The 13,166-nt window shown below is 40.2% G+C and overlaps 1 protein-coding gene across 8 annotated transcripts in view; it reads left to right on the forward strand.

Annotated features, from left to right (window-relative positions):
• Nucleotides 1-13,166, forward strand: part of GIGYF2 (GRB10 interacting GYF protein 2) — a 164,361-nt gene that overhangs the window by 43,089 nt on the left and 108,106 nt on the right. For 7 of the 8 annotated variants that reach the window (XM_007966669.3, XM_007966672.3, XM_007966675.3 and 4 more), the window contains 2 exons: nucleotides 9,073-9,202; nucleotides 10,425-10,520. In XM_007966669.3, the coding sequence (XP_007964860.3) occupies nucleotides 9,073-9,202; nucleotides 10,425-10,520 (226 nt within the window). Of the gene's footprint in view, nucleotides 1-9,072; nucleotides 9,203-10,422; nucleotides 10,521-13,166 lie in introns of those variants that run through there. The other variant, XM_073020140.1, reaches the window with a different exon arrangement.

The following is a 13,166-nucleotide window of genomic DNA, read 5'->3' on the forward strand; positions in this document are numbered from 1 at the left end:
GAGCCTGGGAGATCGAGGCTGCCATGATTGTGCCGCTGCACTCCAGCCTGGGTGATAGAGCAAGACCCTGTCTCCCAAAAAGGAAAGGAAAACAAAAAGACCACCAAAGGGAAAGATCTAGGTAGGACTCTAATCCTACCACCCAGAGTAGCTTTGCTAACGTTTTGGTTTGTATCCTGTTTGCAAATGTATCTTCAAAATATTTAAAAAAAAAAATATCTAGGCCGGGCGCGGTGGCACATGCCTGTAATCCCAGCACTTTGGGAGGCCGAGGGGGGTGGATCACTTGAGGTCAAGAGTTTGAGACCAGCCTGACCAACATGGTGAAACCCCATCTCTGCTAAAAAAAAAAAAATTACAAAAATGAGCTGGGCACAGTGGTGTGTGCCTGTAATCCCAGCTACTGGAGAGGCTGAGGCAGGAGAATTACTTGAACTTGGTAGGTGGAGGTTGCAGTGAGCTGAGATCATGTCACTACACTCCAGCCTGGCTGACAAAGCGAGACTCTGTCTGTAACAAACGAACAAACAAATATTTGGTGATTTAAAACACTTTTGAGCATCAAAAATCTATTCAAGTCGAGTGTGGTGGCGTGCACCTGTAGTCCCAGCTACTGAGGAGTCTGAGGCTGGAGGATGACTTGGGCCTAGGCGGCTGAGACTAACCTGGGCAACATAGTGAGAACCCATCTTTAGAAACAAAAAACAAACAAACAGAAAACAACAACAACAGAAACCTACCCGGATAAGTCTAGATAAGGACTTTATTATAGGGAGAATAATTATAGACATTATCTGGCTTTCTTGGAAGGAGCCAAGAAAGCTCCTTTGGGAGTTTCCTCTGTCTCATCTTCTTGGTCTTAAGGACAGGTTTTTCCTTGCAAAGATGAGGGAAGTACTTGTTTTCTTCCCTGAAGTATTTTATTTATACATTTGTTAAAATAGTTATGGCCTTGTGATGCACCTGTATATGTATTTGCGCCTTGCTCAAGAAGAGCTAATTCCAATAAGAAACGCACTGTATTTCTCTCTTTTGGTAAGCCCATTGTTGAGCTTAGTGTATTGGACATTGGCATTAATATTTAGTTAACTAATTTAGTTAATAAATGAATGTTGAATGAAGCTATTAGGACCTTATAGGGGGCGGGTAAGAGAATGCAAACCTGAGATTGCTAGCTTACTGTCGATAATTGTGGGATTATGTGAAAAATGAGACACATTCTGGAGGATGAGATGTGTTAATATTTCCAGTTTTCAGACAGGGTAAAATATTTCTATGTGAACTGAAGGAGTAGTAAATTAGATGTTTTTGAGGGGTATATTTTGGAAGAGAATATTTGTTCAGAAAACATTTTATCGAATACTTGCTCTGTTTTATGTCTTGGGTTAGGTGCTGAGGCAATAAGGATGAAAATACACAGTACCTAGTTTTGAATTTAATGGGGAAGCTGACACTAAATAATTTCACTATGTCATAATGCTGTAAAGGAATTATAATGCAAGCACAGGATATTCAGCTGCCTATTTGATTTTTTCCACTTAGATTTCTTACAAGCAAGCATCTCATACTCCATATTTTCCAAAACTGATCTCGTTAGTTTTGCCTTTATATATATTTCATCTTAATACCATATGTGCCCATTTGCTCAAGCTAGCAGTCTCAGAGTTATCTTTGATAATTAGTTTTACTTCTCTGTTCCTATATCCAGTCTGTCACATCACGTCAGTTTTATCTCTACAGTATCTCTGGAATCTGTTCATTTCTCTGAATCTCTGTTGCTATCACCTTAGTGAAAGTTGCCACCATCTCTAACAAATTTTGCACCAGTGGCCTACTGATGTTTCCTGGCTCTTTTTTTTTTTTTTTTTTTTTTTTTTGCTGGGGGAGATGGAATCTCACTGTGTCGCCCAGGCTGCGGTGGTGTGATCTCGGCTTACTGCAACCTCTGCCTCCTGAGTTCAAGCGATTCTCCTGCTTCAGGCTCCTGAGTAGCTGGGACTACAGGCATGTACCACCATGCCCGGCTAATATTTGTATTTTTTAGTAGGGATAGGGCTTTACCATATTGGCCAGGCTGGTCTTGAACTCCTGACCTCAAGTGATCTGTCCTCCTCGGCTTCCCAAAGTGTTGGAATTACAGGCGTGAGCCACTGTGTCTGGCTCCTGGCTTCCATTTTTATTTGTCTTCTATTTGTTTTCCTCACAGCAGCCAGAGTAATCTTAAAATGTAAATTAGATCAAGAATTCTCTAAAATCCCTTCAATATCTGTATGTCCACTTATATGACTTTATTATTTTCTTCCACTAGCCTCTTAGTTTCATGAAGGCTGTACAGGAACTTGTGTTTAGCAAGGCCTTGAGGATCTCAAATTCTCTTTTTCCCTCTCTTCCCCCTGACTCTTTTTCCAGCTCTCTATCCTCATTCTTCCTTTCTCCTTCCACTTAACCTCTCTTCTTCCCAGCACCTCTCTCTACCCTGTTGGTGAAAAAGATTAGGAAGAATATTCCTGATAGCAGAAAGGACGCATGTGAAGATAAGGCAAGGAACTGATTTAAGAGAGGAACTTCATGATGCATAATGTTTACCTTTGTTATGTGAAGTGTGGGGGATAGAAGCTTGGAGGCAACCCTTCTGTGTTAACAAGACTTGGATTTTATTGGTCATTGTATGCCAGTGAAAAAAGAATTGGGGCTGGGCGCAGTGGCTCACCCCTGTAATCCCAACACTTTGGGAGGCTGAGGCGGGTGGATCACCTGAGGTCAGGAGTTCGAGACCAGCCTGACCAGTATGGTGAAACCTCGTCTCTACTAAAAATAAAAAAAATTAGCCAGGTGTGGTGGTGTGTGCCTGTAATCCCAACTACTCAGGAGGCTGAAGCAGGAGAATTGCTTGAACCTGGGAGGCAGAGGTAGCAGTGAGCCGAGATTGGAGTGCACTGCGCTCCAGCCTGGGTAACAGAGTGAGCCTCTGTCTCAAAAAAAAAAAAAAAAAAAAAGAGAAAAAAAGAAATAAATAATTCTTAATAACGTAGGGGAGTAAGACTAGTAAAATCGTTTAGGATGCTTTTGCAGCAGTCCAGGCGGGAAATAAAAGTGTGTGAATAAAAATTAGGTTAGTTGGATCAGGGGAAGACTTGAGAGACGGATAATTTAAAACTAGTAGGATGTGGTAGTTGGGTATGAGAGATGGTAGAAGGTGAGGAGTAAAGTATGAATCCCAGATTTTTAATCCAGTGGCTGATTAAATTGGGATATCCTTAACTGTGTTTGAGAATATGGGCAGTGAAGGGGTTGGATGAATAAATTGATGAGTAGGGTTAGGGTTTTGGGCATATTGAACCTGATGGGCTTTACATGGTTGTGTATGAAAGCCTGACTATAGGAGAGGTCACAGCTGGACTTGAGAATCACAAGCTTACATAGAGGTGCCTTTTGACTCCCACACCTTCACACTATTGATTGACTATCCAAATTGCTTTCATAAGCTGAAGTTTGGATTTTGGACAACACTTACCAAGCGAAGATTTTGGGAGTATCATGGGGCTTTGACGGGCCTGCTGCTGCCACTTAATTTAGTACCCATAGTAGAACTGGGCCTCCTTTGTTAAACAGATATCATTATAGGCCAGAAAGATGAAGGCGATGAGGACAGAAAATTTTCCCGTGAATTTGGCAGTGTTGAGGTTGTTGATGAGCAGTGCAGGAGCTAGTGGAGTGGCAGGAGAAGCCAGGCATGCTGCGTTTTGAAGTGACTAAGAAGCGAGGAAGTAGAGATGTTTCTGGATGAAGAGGAAAGATGAACAGTGCCTAGCTAGAAGGGAGATGCTGCATCAAAAGTTTTAAACAAATGAAGAGAGATGTTTAGAGACAGAAGAAAGCACATAGGGGTTAAATTTGTAGAAGAGAGGGTTGTATGGAGGAGATAAAGATCATACATGGATTTTTTTAACTTTTAGGTTCGGGGGTACATGTGAAGGTTGTGTAGGTAAACCTGTGTCATGGGGGTTTGTTGCATAGGTTATTTCATAGATTATTTGAAATAGATTATTTCATCATCCAAGTGTTATGCCTAGTAACCAGCAGTTTTTCCTGCTCCTCTCCCTCCTCCTGCCTTCCACTCCCCAAGTAGACACCAGTGTCTGTCATTCCCTTCTTTGTGTTCATGAGTTCTTAGGTGGATTTTTAGTGAAGAATATTACACAAATATGTTTTAGCTTTTCTAAGTATCTGTAGGTGAAGAGGGACTTGGAATTGAATTTGTCAGTTATTGAATCATAGTACAGCCATTATCCTAATTCAGGCAACTGTCTTTTAGTTTGAGTTACTGCCTTTGCCTCAGTTTCTTTTTATAGCACCTGAAGGAAATCTCTGATTGTGTTATTGTGTTATTTTTGTATTTTTTATTTTTTGGAGATAGAGTCTCACTCTCACCCAGGATAGAGTGCAGTGTTGCGATCATGGCTCACTGCAGCCTCTACCTCCTGAGGCTCAAGTGATCTTCCCACCTCAGCCTTCCAAATAGCTGGGACTACAGGCATGCACCACCATGCTCTGCTAATTTTTTGATTTTTGGAGAGACAGGATCTCACTGTGTTGCCTAGACTGGTCTCAAACTCCTGGTCTCAAGTGATCTTCCCACCTTGGCCTCCCAAAGTGCTGGGATTACAGGTATGAATCACCATGCCCGGCCTTTGTGTTACTCTTTTTTTTTTTTTTGAGATGAAGTCTCGCCCTGTTGCCAAGGCTGGAGTGCAGTGGCACAGTCTCGGGTCACTGCAACCTCTGCCTCCTGGGTTCAAGCAATTCTTGTGCCTCAACCTCCCGAGTAGCTGGGACTATAGGCACGTACCACCACTCCTGGCTCATTTTGTATTTTTAGTAGAGATGGGATTTCATTATGTTGACTAGGCTGGTCTTGAACTCCTAACCTCAAGTAATCCACCCGCCTCGACCTCCCAAAGTGCTGGTATTACAAGCATGAGCCACTGCACCTGGCCTGTGTTACTCTTAATAGATCTGGTGACTATAAGAAATGTTTAGTCTTGGACATTGGAAAACCATTGGTGATACATTGGAAGGGACAGGGTGGTGAATACATTTGAAATTTTACTGTGAGCAGCAGTTGAAGAAATTAGGAATGTTAGGTCATGGGAAGGAGTCTTTGAGGAGTAATGGTGATTATTTGCCAATACCAGAATGATTTTCATTTGAAAGAGTGCTTAGATGTGTACTCCACTGGTAGAAACTGTTGGGAAACATTGGTTTGGTGTTAAGGAAGATATTTTAAAACAATTTCTAATAAAATATATGTATATTTTAAACTGTGGCTATTTTAAATAGAATTTTGAGACCTAATTGTAAAGATTGTGGGTTTTTTTTTTTTTTTTTTTTTTTGAGACAGGGTCTTGCATGGTCACCTAGGCTGGAGTGCAGTGGCTATTCACTGCAGGGTTGACCTCCCAGGCTCAAGCAGTCCTCCCACCTCAGCCTCCTGAGTAACTGGGACCACAGGCATGAGCCACCATACCCAGCTAATTTTTGTATTTTTAGTCAAGGTGGGGTTTCATCATGTTGCCAAGCTGGTCTTGAACTCTTGTACTGAAGTAATCCACCCTCCTTAGCTTCCCAAGTGTTGGGATTACAGGTGTGAGCTAGCCTGCAGCCGGTCAATTGTGGTCTTTTTAGTAATAAAAACCTCAGTTTGAATCTTTGTTCTGCTGCCTGTGACTGTGGACAAGTTGTTTAACCCTTCATCTTTATTTTTATCTGTTACATTTGGGTTGTTGTGAAGGTTAAATTAGATTAAAAGAGCTAGTTCCTATGTAAAATTTTCAGCTTCAGTGTTCAGTGGATGTTAATTCTACTTCTTTAGTAAAGAGCCCAACTTTACAGGAATCTAATAGAAAGCAGTTTCTTGGAAGGTACCGGAGTAGTGCCTTTCTTCTTGAAAGGAGTGATTGGACCACTCCTTTGTGGGTATGTTGTTTTCTTACCTGGTTGTTCAACCTGTTTTATGGGGGTTGAGCTAAATGACCTCCAAGCCCTCAAATATTTGGAAAGGAAACAAAGAATAGCAATGAGCACTCCCAGAACCCACGTTGTGGTATTTCTATAAATGAAAGCGAATCCAGACCCCCTGGAAATGATTGATTTCAGGTCTGAGGCAAGAAAAATACAAGATCATCCTGGAACGTTCTGACATACCAGATAGAAAAGAAGCTGTTAAAGACTGCTAGGGTCATGTCAAAAGGACCCAGGAGCCAACCTGAAGAGTCTCCCACTCTTCAAAGATGAGACAATTGAAACACTGTTAATAATTACTGTGAATTGAAATATATTAATAAAATAATGTGTTGCTGTTGGACACTGTTGGACTGTTGTGCAAGTGAACCTAGTCATTATTTTGAAAACAAATAAGACTTAAGGCTTTTTCCCTCCTTTCTTGTATTGAGCAGTATCATTCGGTAACTAGACCAAGTAGTATAAGAGGAAAATTTCTTTTTGCAGAAGTATTCCAACTAATATATAAGGGAGGAATGAAAGAATATAATCACTTACAACCTTAGTGAACTTAGGGAACCAAGCATTGATCATCAGTTACTGCAAGTATCACAAACACATCATCACAATGTGTGCCTCTTGATGGAATAATATACCCCTACATACGAAGTATTGCCAAAAAAGAACCCAAATTAATGAAAATCTCAAAATCTCTATACCCAGTCACCAATTTACATGAAATGCGAAAGACAGAAAGACGTTTAATTATATCATGGATAAAATCAGCAAAACCCAGACTTTAAAAAAATGTTTTGGGTCAGGCATGGTGGCTCATGCCTATAATCTCAGCACTTTGGGAGGCCAAAGTGGGAGGATTGCTTGAGGCCCAGAGTTTGAGACCAGGTTGGACAATATAGTGAGACCGTGTCTCTACAGAAAATACAAAAATTAGCTGGGCATAGTGATATGCGCCTGTAGTCCTAGTTGCTCAGGAGGCTAAGGTGGGGGAATCCCTTGAGCTCAGAAGGTCAAGGTTGCAGTGAGTTATGATCGTACCACTGCACTCAAGTCTAGGTGACAGAGTGAGACGCTGTGGGGAAAAACAAATTCTTTGAGAAATAACATTCTTAAATATTTGTGTATGGAATGCTAAGCCAAAACTTTTCTTCAAAATAATATCAAAGGAAGCTTAGATAAGGTGGTGGAAAGAGCAGGATTCGCCGTGGGTTGTTGGTTTTGGGACTGAGTGATTGGTACACGGGAGCTTGTCATCTGCTTCTTGGTGCATTTATGAAAATACAAAAATTTTCCATAATCAGTAAAAAAAAAAAAAAATTCCACCTCAACAGTCTCACTTTACTAATGCATATTTTTTCTTTATTACTTTCTTCTTGTAAACACATTTTACTGTTTACTATGCGTACACTATTTTTAATGTGCACATATTTACTGTGCTTTACTTGGCCTTCATATTAATATTTTTTTTTTATTTTTTTTTTATTTTTTTTTTATTTTTTTTTGAGACGGAGTCTCGCTGTTGCCCAGGCTGGAGTGCAGTGGCCGGATCTCAGTTCACTGCAAGCTCTGCCTCCCGGGTTTACGCCATTCTCCTGCCTCAGCCTCCCGAGTAGCTGGGACTACAGGCGCCCACCACCTCGTCCGGCTAGTTTTTTGTATTTTTTAGTAGAGACAGGCTTTCACCGTATTACTCAGGATGGTCTCGATCTCCTGACCTCGTGATCCGCCAGTCTCGGCCTCCCAAAGTGCTGGGATTACAGGCTTGAGCCACCGCGCCCGGCCCATATTAATATTTAATGTGTCATAGTTTAATAGATTGTTCCCTTTTTTGTTTTGTGAATAAATCTTAGCAATTTGGGGCACATATTTCAATGCTTCTATTGAATTTTCCCTCCATCTAAACGAGAATTAAAGTAGCTTGGTCCCTTTAACCTTTGATACCAGCTACTCCTGATGTTAGTTTTTCCACTTGCTGTCTGACACAGTGCTACAGTAGAATCTTACTTGCCATTTTTTGCTGAAGTTTTCTTCCCTTCTTCCCCATAAAAATACATTATTTTAAAATTAAAATAGTCCCTTTTCCCCAAGTTCTGTTCTTTAGAGGCAACTTTTGTTATCAGTTTGGAGTATATTTTTTGTCTTCTTAGCAGTAAATCTAGTTTTCACTTTCTCTTTGTACTTTACTGCATTTTCAGATTCTCTACACTGACCATTGATTGCTTTTATTAAAAACATTGTGAAATATTTCAGGCATATAAAAATATAAATTGTGATAAACACCTGTGTATTCATTGGCAAGCTGTAAAAATTAAACATTGCAGGTACAATTAAGGCTGCCTTTATAGTCTTATCTTTTGTGGATATAACCTTATTCTCAATGTTGTGTTTGTCAATTTCATGTTTGTTTCTATGCTTTTGCTGCAGTTTGTATGTCTTGAAACAGTATAAACCTACTTGCAGGTTTATGCATTATATATAAAAAATTATTACTATAGGCTGTGTTTTGATTTTTCTTTTGTATAGCATACTTTATTAAATATTTTAGCCATTATCAAATTGCCAAATAGGTAATCAAATAATTAACTATTATCAAATCATTCTTTGAAGTGATTGTTTCAGTTTATAATACCATAAACACTACTTGAAAGTTTACATTGTTTTACATCCTTACCAACACCTGGTATTATCAGACTTATTAAGTTTTATGACTCTAGTGAGGGTAAGGTAGTATCTCACTTTTGTTTTAATCATATGTGCCTTTTAAAATTTGGAAAAATGTGTCCCTTTTTCATTCTCTCAGCTTCTGGGGGACACAGCTATGATGCCTTTTAAGTTAAGGAATTGCCACATGGTTGTCTAGTTATCTGTCAATAAACTGCCCTCTTAGTGTGCCATGACACACTAAGATTGTTTTAAAGCTAGTCTGATACTTTGAGATAGTAGGATTTCTTTTTGCTCTTCTAAAGAACTAAAATGATTTTTTTTGACAGTGTATAGTATAAAAAGTCTGTAGCACCAGAACATTTGACATATTCTTTGTCTTTTCTATTCTAGGCTCCGAGCTCTGTCCAGTGGTGGGAGTATTACATCCCCCCCTCTTTCTCCAGCATTGCCGAAGTATAAATTAGCAGATTATCGTTATGGCAGAGAAGAGATGTTAGCACTTTTCCTTAAAGACAACAAGGTAAGGAAGTAGGAAAAGAGTTCAAAATTATGAATGAGACTTTGGGATATATACCATGATGTATTGATACATGAAAATTGATTTACTAATGTATTGGCCCATGCTTTTTCTTTCCACCTTACTGTTTCCCTGCTTTGAAGCCTGCAATGGTTAACAGAGGATCTTCTGAGTGTTATCACACACTATATTTTAGGCGGCTTCATGGAAACAGGAGAGTAGTCAGCACTTACTGCCTTCTCTAGCTAACTTCCTCTTAACCCCCTTTCAAGTCTATTTGTATCCTAGTTCAGTGGCTAAGAAATGAAGAATTTTTCCTTTCTCTTTATTGTACCTCTTATCCTACTTTCCAGTTAAGAGGAGGAGCACCTTCGACTATATAAAATTTTTGGTGGAGAGAAAACCTTAAAATGTAACACTACATTTGTGTCACTTAGATCAAAACTGAAACAGTGTAAAGTATACTTTTATTATGACTTTTATCTTACTCACTGACTAGTAAGAAATAATATTTTGTATTTTTTCCCAATATGCTTTTTTTTTGAGACAGAGTCTTGCTCAGTCGCCCAGGCTAGAGTGCAGAGGTGTGATACCGTCTCACTGCAACCTCTGCAACCCAGGTTCAGGTGATTCTTGTGCCTCCGCCTCCTGAGTAGCTGGGATTATAAACATGCGTTACCACACTTGACTAATTTTTTTTGTATTTTTAGTAGAGATGGGGTTTCACCATGTTGGCCAGGCTGGTCTCCAACTTCTGCCCTCAAGTGATCTGCCTGCCTTGGCCTCCAAAAGTGCTGGGATTACAGGCTTGAGCCACAATGCCCCACCTCCAGTATACTTTGTTTTTCAATGATCTAGAATTTCACATTTTAATGGTGGTTGCTAAGGACAGATACAATTGCTTATAAAACTCTCCTTATCATCTTCTGCTTTGCATTAAATGTAGAGACTTTTATTCCTCTACTTTGTGCTCTGGAATAGCAGAGTTCGTGCTAAATCCAAAAGTGGCAATAACTTGAGAAAGCTGGGGAGTATTGACTGGGGTTTTTAATATTGACTCTCAAAATGTGTAAGGACTGTAGAAGTCAATTATGGCTGAATAAGCTTTAATCTGTATTTATAATAACAATAAACAGAAGAGTATTTTTTCTTGGATTTATCTTCTTGTATTTCTTCTTATTGCAGGAATAGCATTAATCTCATAATCATGTGTTTGGTCCTACAGATACCTTCAGACCTTCTGGATAAAGAATTTCTGCCTATCCTTCAGGAGGAACCCCTTCCACCATTGGCTCTGGTACCCTTTACAGAAGAAGAACAGGTTTGTAATTAGCTCTGAGCCCCAGCAAATCCTTATTCTTTTCCTGCTAAGGCATGAAAATAGGAAGTTACTATTTATGCGCTAAGGATTATCCTGCATCCTCATAGGTCTGCTTTCTTCTATTGGTATGTTGATGCTTATTAGTTGACTAGATTTTGCTGTAGTATCTAGCTGTTGAGTATTATTTGGAAACGTTTGTAGATCCTTAAGGACATTGGGAACCATCGTTTAAAACTTAAGTAGCACTTTTGGAGGCCGAGGTGGTAAGATCACAAGGTCAGGAGATGGAGACCATCCTGGCTAACACGGTGAAACCCCGTCTCTATTAAAAAATACAAAAAATTAGCCGGGTGTGGTAGCAGGTGCCTGTAGTCCCGGCTACTCAGGAGGCTGAGGCAAGAGAATGGCGTGAACCTGGGAGGTGGAGCTTGCAGTGAGCCGAGATTGTGCCACTGCACTCCAGCCTGGGCAACAGAGCAAGACTGTCTCAAAAAAAAAAAAAAAAAAAAAAAAACTTAAGTAGAGGAAGAGTGATTTGCGGAGAGGGGAGGAAATCATCTTTGCAAATAAACAGATGTTCAGAAGTAATTGCCAGCTTGAATTCTTACCAGTGCATTTTACCACTAAGGGAAAAATGTAGATCTTCAGCTCAAAATGCATTCGAAACTCTTCTATTACCACTTTGTGTGTGTGTGTGTGTGTGTGAGAGAGAGAGAGAGAGAGTGATGTGAGAAAGTAAAACTTGTGGGCTGGAAAGTAGTGAATTTAGTGTTGTTCCTGTTTATAGTATACCTTGTCCTGTGCAAAGAAAATAAAAGAGTTTCTGATTTTAAGGAACTTAGGAGGAGTGTAGAAAAATGGAAAAATAAGCCTCGTTGGAAAGCTTGAATGTTACTTTATGGGCATCCATATGGGAAGAAGAGAGTCCAGGGAGCCAAAAATATATCTGTTTGACTCTTAGGAAAAGCTAAAGCAAGAGGTAATAAAAATCTTTTCAAATAATCTATGAAATATTAAAATCCTGGGCATTTGAAAGATAATTTTTCAAGAAGGTTTTAAACTATGAAATGTTTTGAACTATAAAAATGTTGGGGCCAGACGCATGACTCACACCTATAATCCCAGCACTTTGGGAGGCCGAGGTGGGCAGATCACCTGAGGTCAGGAGTTCGAGACCAGCCTGGCCAATGTGGTGAAACCCTGTGTCTACTAAAAACAAAAAAATTAGCCGAGCATGGTGACACATGGAGGTAATCCCAGCTACTTGGGAGGCTGAGGCAGGAGAATCACTTGAACTCGGGAGACAGAGGTTGCAGTGAGCCGAGATTGCGTCACTGCACTCCAGCCTGGGCAACAGAGCGAGACTCCATTTAAAAAAAAAAAAGAAAATGTTGGCATATGTCCTTTACACTTGGTACAAAAATGCAGAAGTGTGATACACAGGAAAATGCACCTCGGACATGGCTGTAGCCAAAGGTCTTCCTGGCAAAGGGGTAAAAACAGCCTTAGGAATTAGGGTAAAAAAGAATCCTGCAATTCAACTAATATTGTAATCCTTTCCATGCCAGCTGCCGCCTTTCCCAAAGGCGGCAAGTGTTGGCCATTTCTTATGTATTTTTTTGAGTAAATATGGAAATATATTTTCCTCCTTTTTTTTTTTTTTTTTTTTTTTTTTTTTGAGACGGAGTCTCGCTTTGTCGCCCAGGCTGGAGTGCAGTGGCGCGATCTCGGCTCACTGCAAGCTCCGCCTCTATTTTTAGTAGAGACGGGGTTTCACCGTGTTAGCCAGGATGGTCTCAATCTCCCGACCTCGTGATCCACCCGCCTCGGCCTCCCAAAGTGCTGGGATTACAGGCGTGAGCCACCGCGCCCGGCTTATTTTCCTCCTTTTAATACAAGTGGTGCAGTTCTGTACTTCCAACGTCAAGTATTTTTATTCAAAGACTTCCCTGCAGTTTTGGAAAAATTTTTTCCCATCGTTTTTGTTTGCATTTCTTTGCCTGTAGCAGTAAACAGTTGTTTTTCAGATGTTTATTCATCATTTATATTTCTTTTAATATTTTTCGTACCTTTGCCAATTTTTCTTTTGGGATATTCATCTTTTTCTTGTTGGTTTATGCTATTTATATGAGCTCTGTGTGCATGTGTGTTTTGTTTACTTATTTAGATTTTATTTTTTGAGATAGGGTCTTTCTCTGTCATCCAGGCTGGAGTATAGTGAGGGTCTCAGTCTGTCACCCAGGCTGGAATACAGTGGCATGATTGTAGCTCACTGCAAGCTTGAACTTCTGGGCTCAAGGGATTCTCCTGCCTCAGCCTCCTGCATAGCAGGGAGTACAGGTGCATACCGCCACATTTGGCTAATTTCATTTTTTGTAGAGACAGATCTCGCTCTTGTTATCTAGGCTGGTGTTGAACTCCTGGCCTCAAGCGATTCTCCTGCCTCAACCTCTCAAAGTGCTGGGCTTATAGGCATGAGCCACCATGCCTGGTCTGGCTCCTCATATTTTAAGGTCATTGACCATAGCTGTGCCCAGAAAGTTTTCTAAATGTCAAAATTGCATTTATGATTTTATTTATTTATTTTTCTTTTTGAGACTGAATCTTGCTCAGTCAGTCAGGCTGTAGTGCAGTATCACAGTCTTG

Source organism: Chlorocebus sabaeus, chromosome 10, assembly GCF_047675955.1.
Source record: "Chlorocebus sabaeus isolate Y175 chromosome 10, mChlSab1.0.hap1, whole genome shotgun sequence".
Taxonomy (NCBI): domain Eukaryota; kingdom Metazoa; phylum Chordata; class Mammalia; order Primates; family Cercopithecidae; genus Chlorocebus; species Chlorocebus sabaeus.